Source organism: Plectropomus leopardus, chromosome 8 (assembly GCF_008729295.1).
Source record: "Plectropomus leopardus isolate mb chromosome 8, YSFRI_Pleo_2.0, whole genome shotgun sequence".
In the NCBI taxonomy this organism is placed as follows: Eukaryota; Metazoa; Chordata; class Actinopteri; order Perciformes; family Serranidae; genus Plectropomus; species Plectropomus leopardus.
This window is the reverse complement of record NC_056470.1, coordinates 20,980,102-21,000,979: the sequence shown is the minus strand read 5'-3', so window position 1 is coordinate 21,000,979 and position 20,878 is coordinate 20,980,102. Positions and strand designations below refer to the sequence as shown.

The 20,878-nt window shown below is 40.1% G+C and overlaps 1 protein-coding gene across 4 annotated transcripts; it reads right to left on the bottom strand.

Annotated features, from left to right (window-relative positions):
• Nucleotides 1-592: 592 nt before the first annotated feature.
• LOC121946764 (tumor protein p53-inducible nuclear protein 2) lies at nt 593-19,225 on the bottom strand. Of its 4 annotated transcripts, XM_042491500.1 has the most exons (6): nt 19,165-19,225; nt 18,522-18,656; nt 16,143-16,220; nt 6,601-6,977; nt 5,279-5,852; nt 593-4,676 (listed from the first exon to the last, which is right to left on the bottom strand). In XM_042491500.1, exons 4-6 carry the CDS (start codon nt 6,722-6,724, stop codon nt 4,409-4,411), a joined length of 966 nt encoding a protein of 321 aa, XP_042347434.1. In that variant the 5' UTR covers nt 6,725-6,977; nt 16,143-16,220; nt 18,522-18,656; nt 19,165-19,225; the 3' UTR covers nt 593-4,408. The 4 variants fall into 4 exon arrangements, with proteins under 4 accessions (XP_042347434.1, XP_042347435.1, XP_042347433.1 ...); XM_042491501.1 differs by lacking the exons at nt 16,143-16,220; nt 18,522-18,656; nt 19,165-19,225 and adding an exon at nt 12,210-12,482 and having other exon boundaries at nt 5,279-5,435; nt 5,535-5,852; XM_042491499.1 differs by lacking the exons at nt 16,143-16,220; nt 18,522-18,656; nt 19,165-19,225 and adding an exon at nt 12,210-12,482.
• Between the last annotated feature and the right edge of the window lie 1,653 nt (nt 19,226-20,878).

Genomic DNA, 20,878 nt, shown 5'->3' with positions numbered 1-20,878 from the left:
TGATTAATATATTTCTGCCTCCTTACACTTTTACTCCATTACATTTCCTAAATAAAATGTGTACTTTTACTCCACTACATGTCCCCTAAGCATTTTAGTTACTTACTACAAAATATGGAATGAAGGGAAGAAATGGACAGAAAGACAAATGTCAAAATGGAAGGGAAGGAAGAACTGTATTTAGTTCTTTAAATTCTCTGAGTTGTAAAAAAAAACAAAACTTTGTCTTTCGAAAGGAATATATCACATTTTTATGGTGGTGTGTGGTACAAAGACTTGCTTTGTTTCCTGTTGCTTGCTTTTTTATTAACAGTATGTACGTGTACTTTTACTTTTAATTCTTATGTACATGTAATATTCTAAAATTTATTTTGGTACTTAATAAATATCAGGTACTTTGAGACTTTTACCCAAGTATTATTCTAGCAGGTGACTTTAACTTCTACCAAAGTCATTCTCTGGTAAGACATTTGCTCTTTTACTAAAGTATGAGTGTTGAAGTACTTCATCCACCTCTGCTGAATACTTCTTCAACCATTACGCTTTCATCCCATTCCCTCCTGCTCTCCCACATGAAAATAATGACACAAGATTCAGGTGTTAACCTGAGTATTTATTGTTGTTGTTTGTTTTGTTTTTTTGTTGTCATTTTTGGCGGGTACCTGTGTTTTCTGAATGGATGCTGGAAAACCATCCGTTGATTTTTGCATAGGTCTTGCCTGTCAGTGAACGACTGTCCACTTTGGGGATGGAAAAACCAGTACATCACAAAAACCATGCAGAAATAGTGAAAGGCACAATCACCATACTGTAGATATCAGATACACCAAATTTTATATGTCTATATATTTCATTTTTATGAGGGGATGGATGTACTAACTGAGATGTAACATGGGCAAAAGCCCTAAGTGTTTTTAAGCTGCCATCATTTCAGGGCACAACATAAAACATATGAAACTCCCCAGACATTCAACACCTCTGATTTAAAATGTCCTATTGGTGAACATAATTACTATATGGGAAAATACAAGCATATTCTACTGTATTTTTTATGATACATTTAAACATTATTTTTTAATATATAAAGTATTTCCTGCCTCATCCTTTCCCTGTCCACATCATATAAGCATGACACACCTGGTGACCACTCCCTCTCCCCATTGTTGGATGACTTTCACCCTGAAACCACACCTTTCAACAATCACACACAGCATACTGAGAACACATTTCCTCTGTACATGACACCAGTAAGAAATGGAGAAATAAAACCGAGGTAAACACGACAGATCTGTTGTGGCAGAGTGCTATCTGTGGTGGTCTTTACACACACACATACATTCACACCTGATCTCTCATTATGACTCTATTTGCACCTCTTTTTTGACAGGCAAACAAAATTCAATCTTGGGCACACAGTCAGTTAGAAGCCTCTAGGGGTGTGTGTGTGTGTGTGTGTGTGTGTGTTAGACTGCACCATTCAGAGGAGTCAACAGCAAACATAATAGTCATTTTTAAATAGAAAAACAAAAGATCAAATTCAAAACTCTATGATAAATTAACAGATATTAACAGATTCTGAATGGAACAGTCAGAGCATTGGAACATTTATAGGATTATTGGCAGAAATGAAAACGGAAAGAATTTTAGTTATGATCTTAATGAGGCAAGATGTTTCCATTTCAGACCAATCTTACACGAATCCCCAGACATTCTGTCCCTTAAACACACACCAGTACAGACTATATTAAAACCATGTCATTGTACTGTGTCCTCACCAGCATCTATACAGCTAGAGCCGTGCCAAGTGGACCCTCTGGAGGGCAGCGTTTGCCCTATGGCACATCAACTCTGAGTCTCGTGCTGTTTCTGTGGTGCATCTCAAAGAGATGAGACTAAAGTTGGGGCAAAGACACAACTTTTGGCTGCTGAAATGCCCTCTTGGTTTGATAATGAGCACAGAGGTGAGGCAGAGAGAGATTCTCATTAGTCCCATTGGACACCACGTTGTGGACTCAAGTCCTGAGAGGCTTTGACATCTAGGCTAATGGAGCGTTATAAATTGTTTTGTAATATTTACAAGAGAAATAAATGACAATTATTCGTGTTTTTTTTTTCAGAGTTTCTAGCATTTAACGTGTCAGTACACATTCTCACACACAATTTGAATCAAAACAAAAAGAAAATAATCACAAAAAAACAAGCACACAGCACACTGCTAAAACTTTGACTCACAAAATGTATGACAGTGCAAACTTACATCCATGTCTCAAATAATTTACAAACATTAGTATACACTTCAGCACCATTGTTTACTATTGTTGTTGAATACATATCAGTAAGCTAGATCTTTAAGTGGAAACTGTTAAGAGTTGGATGTGCTAACGAGAAAGGGATGAACAACGAGTTGCACGACCATGAGAGGAGAAGATGGGTGTTGTTAGGCTTTAAGGAGACGTTTCTTCCTCATCCTCCTAATAGTTGCCTCCTGGGCAGTCAGTGACTTTTCAGTGAAAGAAACTGCCGTGTAAATAGGTCGTACTTTCTATTTGGTGTTCACATGGATAACAAAAGATCACAGCACACACTGTGGATGGAAATGACTCATGTGTGCCGGGTACGTTGCTTTAGTTTACAGACCACGCATTTAATGATCATCATGCTGTGTATGATCAACAGGGAGCGATTTAAAGTGTACTTTCTGTTTGTCTGACAGCAAAAAGCTTCCTTTTCTTTCTTTGGCGGAACCATGCAAAGAGAGACTGCAAAATAATGTTACGATCCACAAGACAAAATGAGCAGAAAACAATATCACAAAACAAAATAAAGAGTTGCCATCAATACCGCTCTGCACTTACTATAACCTGCCACACCCTGTAACCCAACGGCAAGCCCTGTATCCTTTCACCTCAAATTTATTCAGACTAAAGATGATGTGATAAGATAACTTTTTTACTGATACCAGCTCCAATACCCGAACTTGCATATCGGGCTATACCAAGAACCTATTCAATACCATCACGTAAAAAAATAAAGGGATAATTCAGGTTTTTTTTTTTTTAATGGGGTTGGAAAAGTATGGAAAAGTACCCCATCCAACCTCACTGCAAGAAAATCCAAACCATCCCTTTAACAGCAGTATACTAACACTGTATGGGTGTGAAATGATTGCTAGCATTGTTGTATGATATTGCTCAGGTTTAACCCTTTGTAAAACATGAACAAATACACACATGCCATAGAACTTTAACTGTCACAGAGCAGCGAAATTCTTCATAAATTACGTGGTATTGAATCGGAGCTTTGACCCGCGTACTAGCCAATACCAGGCACTTCCAATATTGGTACTGGAACAACTCTGACTCTTTATCAGCATTTCTATTTATACGTGTATTATGGGTGCCCATTACACTAATCATTATGTTCACAAAAAAGGTGCCTTATTCATTATCCAAAGCAACACTGATTAAATATTCAAAACTGGGTGGTTTTTTAGTGCTCACAGGCTGCTCAGAGGGTTACATATCACTTTCCTATGTCCGTTTCATGCTAACTACATTCCTTTTAATAATAGCTTTAATTCCTCATATCATTTCTTGTACTCTTTAGTCTGTTTTGCTCACACTCTCACCCTCCTCTACTTGCTCTCACCCTCCACAAAGCGAGGAGAGAAATATCACATTTGTTTCCTATGATGAAAATGGGTTGCTCCATGTTTCCTTGCCATCGCCTTTTCCTTTGCATGTGGAAACTGAAGAGAAACAAACGTCTAGTGATTTTCCTCTCACACTCCTCACCCACGGTATATCCTTCACCCTTTAATGAAAAATATAATCACCTGTAAAGTAAAGCTTTGTAGACATGATGAGTTGTTTTCTCTGCAAAGATGCTTAACTTTTCTCTCTCTCATGGTTTCCACCAGAAAAAGATTTAAAGTACACTTATATTTTAAATCATTATCTCCAAATTGAGTATTTTAAGGATTTAATGGTTGAATTAATAAAAATAACATGCCTTGAAGAAGCGTGACAGAAAAGAGTATTTTACCGAGATAGGAAAAAAACAATAGAGCTAATCTTTTTGTTGTTTTTCAAACATTATTGTTACTAAGTACAACCTGTTTAAATATTTTTGAGGATTTTTTTAGTTGTTTGGATACTGCAATGGACAACAAGTATAATAAAGGTCTACATAGATCTACTCAGAGGGCTTGAATGGGGCATAAAACTACCAGGTGGAATCAGTTTGTGACTTAACCAAAACAAAAAAGCTACTGGTCTACTGGTATCTGAGTGTAATATGATATAATGTGCAGAAATTAAAGCATATATGCAGTAGGGGGGAATACATTTAATCTCGTGTGTCTACTAATGCCCTCAGAGTAAACAATGCCCCCTGCTTGCTGGGGAGTTTAGTGGCAGAAGTTACGCTTGCTGGGCTGGTGCAGGAAGGTGTTTCTGGCGTGGGCTGCGTGGCGAGGGACCTGCTCCCTGGTGCGGTTTTGGCGTTGGATGCGATTGCGGCCTAGGTGGCGTCGCTCAATGCGCGCTTTGCTACGCTGGACCCTGGCCACTTGGGTGACCTTGGCCAGAGCTCCAGCCTGGGCAGCTGCTCCACGGCTCACCCTGGTGGGCATAGTGCTGCGGGCAGCGGGGGCAGCAGCTGGTTCTGCCACTCTGCTGCAAGGGGAGAGAAAAAATAATAATCAAAGGTGTGATTGCTGCTGATGCTAAAAAAGCAGGGGAAAGTCAGTGATGGAATATAACTAAGTATATTTATCCAAGTACTGTACCTAAGTGTGAATTTGAAGTACTTGTACTTTATTACTTGAGTATTTTCTTTTCATGCCACTTCATATTTCTATGCACACACACACACACACACACACACACACACACACTCACACACACACACACACACACACACACACACACACACACACACAGAGTGAGAGAGAAAGAGAGCAAGAGAGAGAGAGTTTTTCTGGGTGTTTTTTTCTACTTTTTTAACTTTGAGGATTTCTTTTTAGGGTGTGTTGTATGTTTTCCTTTTTTAAAATATTTCTCTGCATAGGGACCTTTTACTTTTAATGCCTTAAATACACGTCCCTTAAACTTACTTAATTTAACTTAAGTAACATTTTCAATGCAGGACTTTTACTTGTAACAGATTATTGTCATTGTGTGGTATTAGTACTTTTACTTACATGAGGGATCTGAATACTATGTCCACCACAGGTGAAGGTCAAGTGTAGCCAACATAAATGAGTGCTATTTCTCACCTCACGCTACTCGCCAGGCTGACAATGCTTTCCTCTCCCACCACAGACAGGTTGCTGTTGGAGACCATGGAGAAGTTGCTCGGGGAGACGTACACAGACATGCTGGGGTGCTCGATGAGCAGGTCCTCCATCGGGCTGGCCTCTGCCGTGGCTCCCTCTGCAGTGAAACAGGGGGGAGGGGTGACAAACCAGCTCTCATCCATGCAGCCTCTCTCTGGGCCTGCCCTACTTCTACCCCCACTGCTCCCACACTCACTTCCAGAGCCAGGGGACAACGACGATGTGGAGGAGGGCGTGGACAGCCTGGCCCGTCTCGGAAGGGTCACGGGTGTAATGGCACCCGAGTCTGACGGGCTAGCGCTTGGACAACACAGGGGGACTGATGGTGCTACTGCACCTCGCGCCCGACCTTTATGTGTCCTACGCCGCTTGTGAGGCGGGTGGGGAATGTGGACCGGGCATTCAGTCCTTGTAAGTGTAACTTGATGATTTGATTGGTTACTGTCTGAGAATGATTGTGCAATCAGCGGGGCTCCTGTCTCATCCTCGGCCTGCATCATGCAGTCAGGTTCCTCTGAGCACATGGCAGCGATGAGATCGGGGATGAGACGGCCAATAAAGACAGATGTTTAAGGTGGGAGGGGGATGTTGCAAAAATGATGCAAATGTGGAAGATTTTCAAAAAGCCATGCGGGTTGAAGAGGGGGGGATTTTGAGGGATCACATACGCACGCGCACACATACCAGTGTGGGGAATGTAGGGGTGTTTTAAAAAATTGGAGGAAGGGGAGAAGAGGGGGTAAGGAAACACAAAACATAAAAGAGTCACATCATTAGTTGTGTTGACCCTCTACGGTTGCGGATTATGTCAGTGACAAAATGTTTGTCTTGACTCTCCTGAGAGGTACTTTTATGTTGCTTTTGATGTTTGGTTGGCTTCTGAACAGGCACCAAAGCAAATTTTCAGAATCAGTAATTGTCTTTGTCATGACTGATATCATAAACAAAGAGGAAGGAGATGTTATGTTTGCAGAGAATCATGTGTTTCCATCAGCTGATGGACAACACTTTTGGTATGGCAGCCATGTGGGTGAGCACCGGAGTAGCTGCGCCACGCCCCAACTAACTTTCCACCTCACCAATTTGCCCCATCTTTATTTCTACACTTTGGATGTTAGCAAGTATTTTAGACATGCAAAAGGTAACAGAAGTAATTCTCAGCCATCTAAATCTTTGAACATAAAACACAATGATTTGGTGTGGCTCTAAACGCCATACTGACTTATCCAAGCCACCACTGCACTCCCTCTGCTGAAACTCACCAGGCAGGTTGACGAGCATCCATCCCTCCTCGTCGGCCTCCGTCACACAGGGGTTGGGTCCCTTCAGCTCGGCTGCCACCTCCTCTACCTCCCCAAACAACAGGTTGCTCAAACGCTGAAACATGACTGCTTGCGTTGTCAAGTGTTGATGCCTTTTAGGTGCTTGTTGTCGTCCACAACGAAAAAGCTGTAGCTGCCTTTTTGAATTTCTTATTTGTGTTTATCGCTTGTTGCTGTTTTAAGCAATTCTCTGTCAGATTTTTTTTGAGTCTCTTATTTTCACTTGAAGCCCTTTGCTGGATCTCGGTTTGGACAAACAGGAGTGGACAGGCTTCTGTAGTGCAAATGTAAGGTTTCACTTGGTTTGGAGCAAAGGCCTGGAGAGAGAGAATGAGAGAGAGAAGAGGGTGATAAGTGGCAATCAGGAGATCAGGTACTCTTTATCACATAAAAAAAAGACGGCTTAAAAAAAGAGAAGTCACTTATTGGGTTAATTTCCTACTGCTTAGTCCGGTAGCATTAGATAAGCACAATGAGCAATGTGTGGTAAGAGCTTTCTCTGGGTTATTTCAAGACACATTACAACACTGCAACATTACAACGCAACAGACACTATCAGCAAACAGCCGATAGTGTCTGTGGCATCACTCAGAGTTGCTGCACCCTTTATTATGCTTGACTTTAAGTCTTAATAAATGGAATAAATTAGACCAAAACTGCATTTTAACAGGGGGGTTTATGGGGACTGACTGGCTTTTAGAATCAGCCTCTAGTGGTTGTTCAAAAAACTGCAGCTTTTCTGCACCTCTGTCTTGGCTTCACATTTCCGCAGACAGAAGTTTTTGGGTATTCTCAGATGGATGGCAGCTGATATACAAAAATGTTTTCAAATTGGAAGGATGTGTTTGGATGATTTTCAAAAACTGCAGAGTTGTAATTCTCCCCTGTATTTTTCTTTTTCTTATGAAATATACAATATAGTAACCATGGACACCTCAGCGAAACAATTCAGTCAACCCCCATGCTGTGTGATAGTGCTCCAGCTATTTAACCTTTTAGCAACTGACAGACCACATTTTACTGCATGTTTATTGTACCCCAATGATATGATGCTGTCTCCTCTTTTTAACTTCCTTGGTGCTAAGCAGGTAGTGTTAAAACATTTTTCTTAAATCAATTCATAGCCTTTTGAAAAAAAAAGCTGTCTGCAGCGCTTTGAAACAACACTGCTGAGAGCAGTAAGTGTGAACCAAAACAGCAAAGTTGGCTGGAAAACCAAACAGTGACCTAAAAAGGCTGTCTTTAATTGTGTATGGATTTGTCATTTAAAGTGAGACATTTCACACACACATCATAACAAAATCATTTAATCCATCATTGACATAAAAGTGTTGACTACTGCAGCTTTAAAGCTTGCTGAAAGTTTTTTTTTTCAACCCAGACAGTAGAAAATAGATCCTTAACTGAAGAGAAAAAGATAATGAAACTTTCACATGATGACAGCCTTAACTTTGACATGCATTGGCTGAGGAGGACTGAGCTTCAGTGGATGGAAATGAATAAAAAATGTGTTTCATGATGAAATAAATTAAATTAGCAAGCAAGAAGCTGATGGACAACGGCTGCGCTCCCCTCCCCCCGACAGGCCTGAGAAGAGGAGGAGGTGACACAAAGACCCGGCTCTCTTACAAAGTCAAACAAAATGAGTTTGCACAATGTTAAAATGCAAAGACAGACAGAGATATTATGACAGACGTGAACATGGTGATGTAATGTTGAGCAGATGTTTGAACAACCGTAGCTGAAGACAAACCTCTACACGTTCAAAGGCTGAGTTTTATTTACTCTAGCTGTGTGACAGCTCAAGGGAGAGCTGCTGAGGAGAGCAAACATGCTGACACACTTTAAGATATCTCTTGAATTTCAAGTAAAATTGGTTTCTACTCATATGCTTTTATTTTTATAGGTTTGTGTGCATACTAGTTTCAAACATCTAGAGATTTAATTTTCAGATCTTAACCCATTACTGACCCGCACCACCTGATCTGTCTTAAACTTCTCACGGAAATCCAATATGTGCTGCTCACTTTCAACTATTTCACCAACTGCACAAGTGGATAAAGACACGACAGGCATTGGTATTAATGAAGGAGCACAGATTAAAAGGTGAAACAAAGTGCGTGTGACAGAGATTTATATGCAGCGCAAAGAGACATGGAAGGAGACATGCATGGATGCTTGTTGGGACACTTTCTGTCCTTATTTGGAGAATCACCATGGACACCAGAAACATCAAGGGAGGAGACATCCTTGCAACCATAAAGTACACGCTCCTGAGATTTCTTATGTCAGGTGGATGAGAATTATTTAAGGAAAATAAAGTCACTGTCAAGGAGACGGTTTGTATGCTTGCATGTTTGAAATAACAGGAGGAAGTGAGAAACAAAAGTGTGAGGAAATGGGAAGGTATAAACCTATTTCCACAAAAAACATTGCGAGCTTACTTGATAGAAAGCTCTGAGCTGTATTTTTTTTAATACTGTGGATTGTACGAGTTCATTTTGAGTTGCTTTCTAGGTCATGTGTTAAAAATCCTACTCAGTCAATTAAACAAAATGGCCCATTATTGCTATATTTTGGGGGATTTTGCAATGGAAATCGAAAAAGATACTACGAACTGGGTCTGAACTGAAGCACTTCAGTCTGTCCTTAACACTGAGATTGTTTTAATGCATTCCTGAGCAAATAGAAAGTCATGAGACCATGACAAATTCAGATAGACAAAATTTTGGTGACTAGGCCTGGGGGCTACTTTGCATAAGGTGCAGCAGACATACTGTAAACATTGACAACTTGCAGCACTTCCCTGATAAGAGAGTTCTATCAGTTTGGTGGCTGTACCAGCTAATGCAGGGCTTTCTGATGAGTGCAAATATAACTATTGATACTGCCAATAGAGAACAAATTACCACCACTGATATGGTTTGTATCCGGGAGCAGACAGACACTGTATATGTGGCATAGGTTGTGTGGAGGCATTATGTTTCAACTAAGACCCATTAACATTTTGAAGCAAAAACTATTACAGGTGAGAGAGCAGAGGGATAAATGCAAAGTAACACTTTTTTGTCTTCTCTGTCTTGGTCAGTCCCATTTTTCTTTGAAAGGTCCAGTGTGTAGGATTTAGGGGGATATATTGGCAGAAATGGAATATAATATACAGTAATAAGTGTGTTTTCTTTAGTGTATAATCACCTAAAAATAAGAATCATTGTGTTGCTGTCCCTTAGAATGAGCGATAAACTATATCTACATAAGGAGTGGCTCCATGGAGTCCCCCATGTTGCACCACTCTTTTTCTGCAGTAGCCCATAACGTACAAACCAATCATTTGCACAAGATAGGGCCATTCCAACAAGTTCTCATCCCAACTAGTCAAACAGCACCACTATGTCAGTGGGCTTTCACGTCTAAATATGACATGCTAGGTACCTTCCTGCATTTGTTGACAGACATCACTGACAACGCGACAATATTTGAGGAGTTGGGAGTGAGAACATGCTGGCCATTTGCGTTTTTGCGTTGGCCACTATAGTTTGCAGTCCCTCGAAGACAAGCAACATTGAAAGAAAATGTGCTTACCTATTAAATGCTTTATTTAGTATTTGACCAGTTGAAATCACCGCAGCCTTTGAAGATAGTTTGGTTAAAATATGCCTGAACATCTGGATCTTAAGTTATCAGAGAAAAAAAGGGGAGCAAATATTAGCAGGGCTAGCTGCCTGTCTCCCGTATGCCAAACAGCATTGAAGAAACACTGATTTGTAACATAAAACTGCTTCATTCAGTGATTTTATCTGTAACTGTTTATAGAGGACCTCTGGGGATAATTTGGCTCCTAGTAAAAACTTCCTGAACAATGAACGGTGAATGAATCCTAACCAGCAGAAATTTCAACTGGTTGCAATTTCCAATCCTTACCACTAGATGCCACTAATCCCCACCTAAATCTTACACACTGGACCTTTCACAGACCGATTTTCACCTTATCTGTCATTAATATAATTTATTGCAGCTTCAGTACTGTATACACTGTGGTATTAATTGACGGTGGATAGTTTTGTATTCTATCTTGTTCATATTTATTATGTTGTGGCATTAAATTGATAAGATTGGTCATTTAATTCTGTTTCCCCCCTTTTAAACATAGCCAAACACAACATATGAAATTGGCACTCTAAGCTTGTTGATGTCTTGTCTGACTTGTTGATGGTCCATTTTTTTCCACAGTTAATTAACACTGTCACTGTCAAATAAATTAGTAAATTAAAATGTTACAAGTAAAATCAGGGTGATCTATAATGACAACCAGGTTTAATCTAGAAGCAAACACAATAGAGCAGATATGGCCTTTTGGGGCACTGACAGGCTTTATTATGTGTTTTAATTAAAGTGTCAAAAAATATATTTTTAGCTGCACGACTGCACATCCTGAAACATAAAAAGGATATTGAATTATGGATCTTCCGTTTGACATTGGTCTTTTTTTTTAAAGTAGGAGGAGCGCAGTAGGATGGGAGGAGACTCGCGAAATAAAAACAAGACGCCCGTGATGTCACGCACACGTCACTGACGCTGACAGAGAGGCTCCAGCTTCTTTGGCGACCGGGGAGAAAGAAAATATCCGAACAGCAAAAATATAAAATGTCACAACCGTGTATATGCTATCTACGTGTCTAATATGCATTTTGCAAAACTATACCGAAAACAATGCACGCGTAAAAGACTGTTATTGTCGACGGTCATCGTCTGGAGCGGAAACCCATTGACGTTATGAAAAAAAGAAAAAACGCTACCCACTGCAACAATGTTTACATTTAAAATACACAACAAAACCCTCAAATAAATGTAGCAAGAAAAAAAATCTGCCTCAGACTGTCGACAGCCAAGAGAGGAGAGGACTTTCTGCAGAGTATCCAGGTTAAACATGAATTATCCGTGTAAGCTCTACAGCTGAAGGGTCAAAGCAATGACAGTTGTGGCTCAGCGACAGTGCAAGAAACACATCGACTGGATAGGCTGCTGACATTAAAATATGACTTATTATTTCACAGAATATAAAATAAGTGATTACATCTGCAGAAAACCTGATCCTACAGGGTCCAGGATCCTCCGCCTCTCAGAAAACATCAACATCCGCCATCGACCTGACTCCACATCAGCATTTGGTGCAATTTACAAAACAACGGCTGCTGTTGTCCTGCCATATATAGGTTAGTACACGTATGCAGTCATTTTTGGGGATGTAGGACGTCGAATCGACCTAATTAAGCTGTTCAGTTTGGGCTGCTATGCTATGCTGCTTTCAAACCTATTCGTCATCTAATAATAGGTCATTACCTATTATAACGCGCATCAGTCAAAGATAGCCTCTTAATGAGTCAGTGGCAGATAAAGCTATGTAATTCTGCCTAATCTATGATGTCTTGATGGATATTTTCTGTAGATAAACATATAAGGAACGCAGCCGCCTTACTGGCAGAGACAAATATAGTTTGAGATCACACAAAGGCACAAAACACACCAAAGCAAAGTAAAAAAGGTCTTACCTGCCTTTGCAATGTTATTCAAGTTGTAAACGAGATCTCACACACAGTAGAAACACTTCTTAAAGCATAGCTTTAGATAGTCTTTAAGTGAGGTAGTTAAAACACCATTGTACAAAAATAAAAGGCTTTCTTCTCAGAAGAAGGGCTTCGTGTAAAAATGTTACACTGATGTTTTCAGATCATAACATCTGCAGCTTTTCCCTCCTCTCCTCGGTGTTGTTTTTTTTTTTTCCGCTGCAGATTTTCCTTCTGTTTATTGCTGCCTCCAGCTGATCCTCGGATCAGAATGTAGAGCGTACAAAACAGCTGATTGTGAGATCACAATACGCTCAATCACGCCTCTTTCTCCGCCCACTCAGATCAAACCAGCCAATCAGAATATTACACAAGCCACAGGCCGGGCCTCTAGGTAACAGGGTGGGGGCTGGGCGGGAGGGCCTGTCAACCTGCACCCAGATGGAAACGGTGACTTCACCGAGAGGCTGATCCGTGATCAGCTGCTACTTCCACCATCCCTGCTATTGCGAGTCAGGGCTGGGGGGATGGTAAACTGATTCTGAGTCTGTGCTCATATAGATGCAACTATAACAAGGAAAGATGAAGATCCGTTGGTAGGAAAAGTGATTTCAACATCACTTTTTCTGTGCTTCTTTAAGATGCCTTTCACAAGTATTTAAACATTTGAATCCGGAGCAAATTGGTGCAATTTCTTTCATAAAGCTGTAAAAAAAAGGCAATAAGCCCCTTAGTAATAAATGTCTGACAAACCGCAAGAAAGAAGTAGATTTAGAAAATTGTATATATATATAATTAAAAAGCAGTGGAAAGAGTCCAGGGAAAACGAGGAAAGCAAGGGACTTTTTTCTTATCATAATTAAATATTTAAAAATATTTTACAAAATTATTACTACTTTTAAGCACTTTTCCAATGCATTTAAAAACAATTTAAAATGTATTTTCAGATAAATTTCTTTTACTTATTATTATTATTATTAGTAAATTTCTTTTACTTATTTATTTTTTTATTAAGTTTATATTTTGAAAAGCCAATTTGCTTGTCTTTCAAAGGGTCAAACTGTCAACTTGGTGCTTAATTAAATATTTTCAGCTATAAAGCTGTTGTTGCTAACCTCTATGGATTAAGCATATTTATTTTTGTGCTGTATATATTACTCTGTGGGTCTATATTTAATTCCTATATTAATTACTTGTGTCTGTTTTTCATCAGGTGTTTAATATTGTGCAACATGAAAGAGACAGTGTATCTCCTTGGCATATTTTCCTCTTGTGACAGCATTATGACTTTGTTCTTTCAACAAAACAAATGCAAACTTTGTGTACTGAATTCATTAAACAGTCCCAGCTCTCAAACCAGATTAGATCCTGAGTCTGTGCTCACATAGCTGCAACTATGACAAGGAAAGATGAAGATCTTTTGACAGGAAAAGTGAATAAATTGGTAACTTGGTGCATATTTAAATAAATTAATCTATTGAGCTGTTGCTATCAACTTATTTTAACACCTCTATGGATTGAGCATGTTTATTTTTGTGTTGTATGTATTACTCTGTGGGTCTAAATCTAGAAATGCATCACTTTATTCTAATGTCAATATTTCATCGGATGCTTAATACTGTCCAACATGAAAGAGGCTTTAAATAGGCCTATTTTCTTCTTGTGACAGAGTTATGACACTGATCTTTTACTAAAACAAATATATATTCAATTTATTTTATAGTCTCACAAAGCAGAATGGCTTTCCTTGTCCAGTGATACTGGTGATGTGACTTTAAATTTTCATTTGTAAATAGAGCTCTTTCCCCTCCCCCTCAACTTCCATCTTTTCACTCCGCCTGGGTAAGGAGGACCTGCACGTGCCACTCAAAACACAGCAGCCAATCAGACGCGCTTTTCCTGAATGCAGCATTTGAGTAACCAATGAGCTGTGGAGAGGTTTTGGAAACCCCTGGTGGTCATTTTTGCACTCTGCAGTCTGTAAAGCTTTAAGAATACACACTGGCTTTTATTACTGCAGATTGTGCAAACTGGTGCCTGTTGCCATTGCTGTGCGAGTGTGTGTGCTATGCATGTGTGTGTGTCTGTGGTGAGAGATTATCCTGTGTTGTGTTTGCATGAAGTCTATAGAGTATCGTGCTTATTCCACAAGAGGTCTTCATGGAATTTTTCAGGCCCATACTCATAGCCTGCTACTGTTTATGTATGCATGTATGCATGTATGCATGGGTGTGTGTGTGTGTGTGTGTGTGTGACTATGTTAATTTTTTATCCGCATGTGCTCACACTGCTTATTATTGTGGAAGACTATACTACTTACACCCCCATAATGTCCAAAGTGTGTCCACTCTGACTGCTTCTTAAAATCGTGGAGACTAAACGCTTGTCTGCACAAAGCTACATTGGTCACACAGTGCATGCAGTCTGTGCAGATCTCTCTGTACTGTATGTGGGTTTTTGGATCTTCTCCCTGCCAACAGAAACTCTGTCCAGTAGGAGACATCATTACGATATTCAGCTCTTTTGATTTTTACAACTGGAATCCTGTCAAATGTGCGAGTAATCCTGGACTACGACCTGGTTAGTAACAGAAATCTGTATGTAGTGTTTCTGTTTATGACTGTAATCTGAAAAATCTGTTTGTTCCTCCTGGCTAAAATAACAGTTAGATACTTGTCAAGAGGACTACACTATATTATACACTACATGTGACAGTGGATCCAAGGGCACACATAAAACATAGGGTCCACCACATCTCCTAAACTGAAGCAAGGCACACATACTTTGCTGTATTTTATTTTTTATTTTTTTAACTGTTTTGTCTCTTTGTGGCAAGCTTGTGTCTCTTTGAGGTCATTTTGTGTCTTTTTGAGGTTATGGAGTCTTGTTGGTTGTTTTGTGTCTTTCTGTATTAATTTTGCATCTTCTTGTGGTTGTTTGTATCTAATAATTTTGTGTCTTTTTTGTTGTTTTATATATCTGGGATATTTTTCTTCTTAGAGTTAAGCATGATCAAGACAGAATAAAAGATACATTAAAAGACAAACTAAAATAGACGAATTAACCAGATTACATCACATAAAGCAAGACTATAAAAATGGGTTTTAAGAAGATATTTAAGAGAAGTTGTTGATTCTGCGTGCCTTATCTCCTCGGGCAGGTCGTTTCAAAGCTGAGGGGCCCCAATGGCAAAAGCAGGGTCACCTTTAGATTTAAACCTCATCTTTGGAACAGCCAGAAGGGCCCCACCCGAGGATCTAAGGCTGCGAACTGGCTCATATGGGGTCAGCATTTCTGTTTTGTTGCTTGGGGCCAGACCCAAACAAGCTTTAAAAGTGATCAGTAAAATCTTAAAATCAGTTCTGAAACGAACATGGAGCCAATGGTGGGGTGCCAGGATTGGGGTGATGTTATGTCATCTGGTAAAACAAGTGTCTCTATGTGATTGTTTCCACCTTTTTTGTATTAAATGTGTGTCTTTTGGCAGTTCCCATACATCTCTCACTTTTTAAATATCTATGAATGTGCTGAATGTGTAAAGAGAGTGATCAGGCCTGGATGTGTGTTTCAACGCAAATTGAAAACAAATGAACCGCACCTAACAGGGTTGCATCTCCAGATGTGTCTCATACAGACTCCTTTGTAAGCAGCTTTTTCTGCGATGGACTTTGTCACATTATTATCGTAGCAGTGAGAGACGATAGCAAGAGTCCAGCACAGCATGAGCTCTCTTAAGGCAGGACGATAAGGTTTCAGTTAGGTAACAGTTACCAGGTGCTAGGCAACTCTCTCTCACACATACACACACTATAGCCCTGCAGTGACGATGACATCCACACCCCGGTGACACGATGAACACAAACATTTAGCTCGAACAATTTGTGCCTCTGTGCTTATGTTAATGTTTGTGTTCTTTACCTTATCAGAAGAAGTCACAGGCCTGGGGGAACTTGCTGTGTCATGTTCTTGTAGCATGTATTGTGTTCATGTCAGTAGCTGTGAAGCACAATAAATACAATTCAAGATATGTGTCGCAATTAGCCTGAAATGGATATGAACACAACCACGTCATTTTCAAATAATCTGAGCTTGAATACATTGTTAAAAGACACAGGCAGAGGAGAAGTAATGGTTTTCTGTTGTCTGCCCCTTTATTTCTTTTCTTTAACCGTGCCAGAGCTTTCACTGGAGTTGCTTGGCTTCACAGGATTCCCACTGTTTCCTAAGCTGCTTGGAGAAATAGGTGAAAGGTCACAGCAATGTCTCTCTCTCTCTCTCTCTCTCTCTCTCTCTCTCTCTCTCCCTGCGTGCATTCATGTTCATGAATGTGACATGCAGCTCTTGTTCAGCAGCATGCCTGTCCCTGCCCCAGCTAGCACAGCTGACTAAGGCATGTGCGTAAGTGCAGAGGGCTTCAAACAAATCTAAACCTTGTGTTGTAAACACTGCTATTTTGTTTGTGGTTAAAGACCAAGGTGTGGCAATGGACAAGTTGACTCAGAAATCCGGCTCGGTGTGTATGTGTTGATGCTTGAAACAGACAGTAAAGTAACTCGTTTAGGCTTTTGATTGGCTTCCTTGAGTGGGGACAAACAGATCCTCAGGGGATGCTCTGGGTGTCTCTGAAAGTTCACAGAGGCACCTTATGTTTTTTATGGGTTTTTTTTACAACAAGTCTTCTGCTGACTAAAGTTTCTGTATTGACCATCAAGTCAGACAGGAACTACTGACTGAAGAAAAGCATTTTCATAAGAGAAACTGTGAAAACATGGGAAGAAAAGTAAATGATAAATGTGTGTCCCAGCAGTCAGCAGATAAAAATGTAGGTGTTTAGTTGTGGTAGGTTTCTGCAAACCTCTGATATGTTACATTTTTACATTTCATAGGTGTCACATCAACATTTCTAAAGTGACGTAGTTCTAATAACATGTACATTTAACTGACTGCGGTATGACACCGAGGCGAGAAGGCTGCCAAGCTTCAGACGACTGTTTGAGTCCACAGAATCTGTACTCAACGGCTGGTCTCCACCCATTTAGACTCAAGTCCCCAAAAACAGCACCAGGCTTTGAAGCCAATATTTACAGTGGTCAAAAGTGCCACGTGATAAGATGGGGACCTAAAAGACTTTTTTTTCGCATTGATTTACATAGTGAGAGCCATTTGTAAATCAGTGGTTACATTTTTAAGTGAAATGGCTTGTTTCACTATCAGGATCTGATCCATTTGGTCCGATAATATTACGAAAGTCTTGAAGACCTACGTGATAAAATCATTTTATCCCCAATCAAGTTAGTAGAGTGTGAATGAATGTGATGTTAACCACTTGGCCGCACAATGACACACAGAGCCATAGTCTCTAATGTGCATGCTCTATGGGCGCCATAATACAGAAGATCAAAGCTATTTCAAACTACAGAAATTTTGAATTCATGTGCCACTGAGCAACTTTCATAGGAATAAAAGTGGTGCCATCTTGAAAAGTCCATGCTGGACTGTAAAATAATATCCCTATTGACATCATCTGGAGCCAGTCTGCAAGGTAGCGATCTCCGCAGTCTTGAGTTCTCGCCTACGCACCCGTCCAATCACTTGTGAGCAGCGCCATTGATCGCAGGCAAACTGGTAGTTACACAGCTGCCAATCGTGATGCTAATCCTCCCTTTTATAGCATCCAATAAGTAATTAGAACTTGTCAGTAAAACAAGCACTGGAAATTAATTTGGTGTGTACTTTAAGTTTTTAGTTTGGGCCATGTCCCATCTGCTAAAATAGAGGGGGCGGAGTCTATGATCTATACTGCAGCCAGCCAGCTGGGGGGCGAGACATTTTGGCCTCACTGGTAGCCAGCTATTATGTTATTCATCTTTACATACAGTTTATGTTTGAGATGAACAAACAACAACTATGGCTTTTTAGCTACCCATGACTACATTTCCAGTAGCAATTGTGGCACCAAAGTTGAGTATTTAAAGCTAAAAGATGATCTTTTCCTAACCATAACTAAGTGGTTTTGTGCCTAAACATAACCACACATTAACCATAGCATAAAGCTCATATGTGTCCACCACATAATCATGTACAAAAGTTACATATTCGTGGTTTGCAGAAACAGCCAACAGTTACTCTGATTGGGTAGCATGTCTACTCGTCTCTCTTCTTTGGGGTTCATGTAATCAGGCAGGCATAATTTGGCTAATGAAGCATGATGAATCACATATAAATCCTATAAACTTGAACTCCAAAATTGTGTCCAATCACATTTTAGTGGATGAGTTTCTATATGACCTCACTGACCTCCTTTTCAAGTGCTCTGCAGCCTTTATTTTTGGTGCCTCTCTCCTCTCTTCTCTCAGGCCTCTCTTAGCCCCGGCTTAGCTGGCTGCTGGCAGATGATAAGACAGCAGCCCAAGAAGATAGCCAACGTCAGAGCTGCTGAAAAATAGTGACATACATAGTAGTCACATACATAAATTTTGGTCTGTGCGCTGATTAAACAAGCAGGTTCTAACATGCTAACAAGAGCGTTATATAAGTGCTAGTAAGTGTATTTCTTAAACTTAATGAGTACTGAGCTGGCTGTTTCTTCCTGTTTCCAGTCTTTATTCTAAGCTAAATTCATGTAATTATGGCTTTTGGTCCACAGTTTATGCAAAGAGGGCTATCAATCTTCTTATCTAAATCTCTGCAAGATAGAAAATAGAGTATTTCCCTAAATGTCAAAGTATTTCTTTAAAACCCTGGTAAAGAGATCTCTATCTGCGTCTACATCAACATCTCCCAAAACCACAATTTGATAGCTGCTGTTTAAAAGACACAGGGCCCTTAAACACAGAGATCGCGCTATAGGGATGCTTTTAAGTCCCTTTTGCACCATCTTCACATTTTTACACAGACCTGAAAAAAGACACAACTCTGTCCCCCCATTTTACGATCGTACCTTATATACGGTTCAGTGAGGCAGAATTACAGCAAGATATTCCTGCTTTGAACAGGCCGGGTGAAAGGGGCTTCTGACACACCTGTACATGCAAAATATCAAGACATATAAACCACACTGGTTAGGGGAAAAAACATCTGTAAAAGGTTCAATAGTTGATGCATGCAGCTTTTGCTCTGCTAGTGCTTGATGTTTGGTCCAAATGTGTTTATGTGTGTGTGAGAGAAGGGGGAAGTACCAAGTAGGCTATATTAACTCAAGTGCTGTGCTTGAGTACAATTTTGAAGTACTTGCAATTCCACTGAATTTCCATTACTTAATATTTTGCCTATATTTCAATGTTAGTGTATTTACTTTTTCAGATTAAAAAGTAAAGGGTCAATACAATAATAAAAAAGTTGAAAACATTTAGTAACAGCAAATTTTGTCAAAAATAAAAATCATCTGCTGCTTCCATGTTTTTTTGGGGGGGGGCACAAATACATGCTCTAAATATTGAGGGGGGCAGGTCCCCTGATATCTACACCTATGGTATGAACAATTGCATAATGTAATTTCTTGTAATAACTCACAGGGGGCATTTTTCTGCATTATGAATACTTTCATATTAATACTTGAGAATATTTTGCTGAAAATACTTACGTATAATTTATAAAAAAGTTAGCTTTGTAGCTTTGGCTTATTAGTTAATTTCTACCCTCCCCATTCTTGTTTGGCACGGTCCACTGTGATGTCTGGAGGCCTGTGGGCTCTGATAAAGAATTTCTTTCTGCATCTCATGTTGCATTCAGCCTGTCTGTACATCCAGACCTCACCAGCACTCTCTGGTCCCAAGATAACCCCCGTCCACATACTTAGCACTTGTCTTCTATTCCTTACTCAACACAGGCTCAACAAGGTGGGTTTCACCAATCATTAATCCATACAACAACAACAAAAACAACATATGATATCAACTAGTGTCCCTCTGCAGATTGATGCATTTCATTTTGCAGCCGCGGGGAGAAATAAAACTGGAAAGGTGTCAGTCTCTCACCCTGTCTCCTCTTCCTTCCTTCTCATTCCCTTCTTCAGCCCTCCTAAAGCCCTCCTGCCATGCGTGCATCCCATGGGTCTGTCCCTACAAGGCTTAAGCAAACAGGGCCTGGAAGTGGTGTCCTTGGCAGGGGTGTGCTGATAAACACAGCCTGAGTGAGGACAGGCTGTGCTCTCCAGAGGGGGATGACTGCCCCTCGTTCACACTCCCCTGGAGGATATTATGAAACATAACGAGGGGAGCTATTTTAAATTCCCCAAAGGATTAAGGTAGCTTGGCTGATGAGAAAGCTCTGAATTTCTGCAACTTGTGTCTGACTGAGTTTATCTCAGAAATATTGTGCTGTAAGTTCTTTCTTTCATGACACTTGTTCTCATCCCCACTAATTTGTCCTTTCCAAGTTAGCGTGGGAAGAAGAGGAGTCCCTTGCTCAGATGTGTCCCCTAAGGGACTGTTCTTTATTTATCAGAGGAGGGGGTGGCTGGGGTGTGACTTTGAGGTTGTTGTTTGTTTGTTTTACTTGGCCTGAAGCTACAAATATTTTTGCTTGAGGCTCCCTGAGTGACCTGGGGAAAATTGAAGACCTCCCGAAAAATTAGTAGTTTAGATTTTAAGAACTTACTCTCTGATTTTTTAGATTGAAAAGCTGAAGATGAAATCCTGCAGTTGAAAAAAACA

Excerpts from the sequence above, each read along its gene's own strand:
- LOC121946764 (XM_042491500.1), bottom strand. The coding sequence starts at position 6,724 with ATGTTTCAGCGTTTGAGCAACCTGTTGTTTGGGGAGGTAGAGGAGGTG. Across the intron at positions 5,853-6,600 it reads GATGCTCGTCAACCTGCCTG|AGGAACCTGACTGCATGATG; the intron begins GTGAGTTTCAGC and ends CCATGTGCTCAG. Across the intron at positions 4,677-5,278 it reads AGCCTGGCGAGTAGCGTGAG|CAGAGTGGCAGAACCAGCTG; the intron begins GTGAGAAATAGC and ends CTCCCCTTGCAG.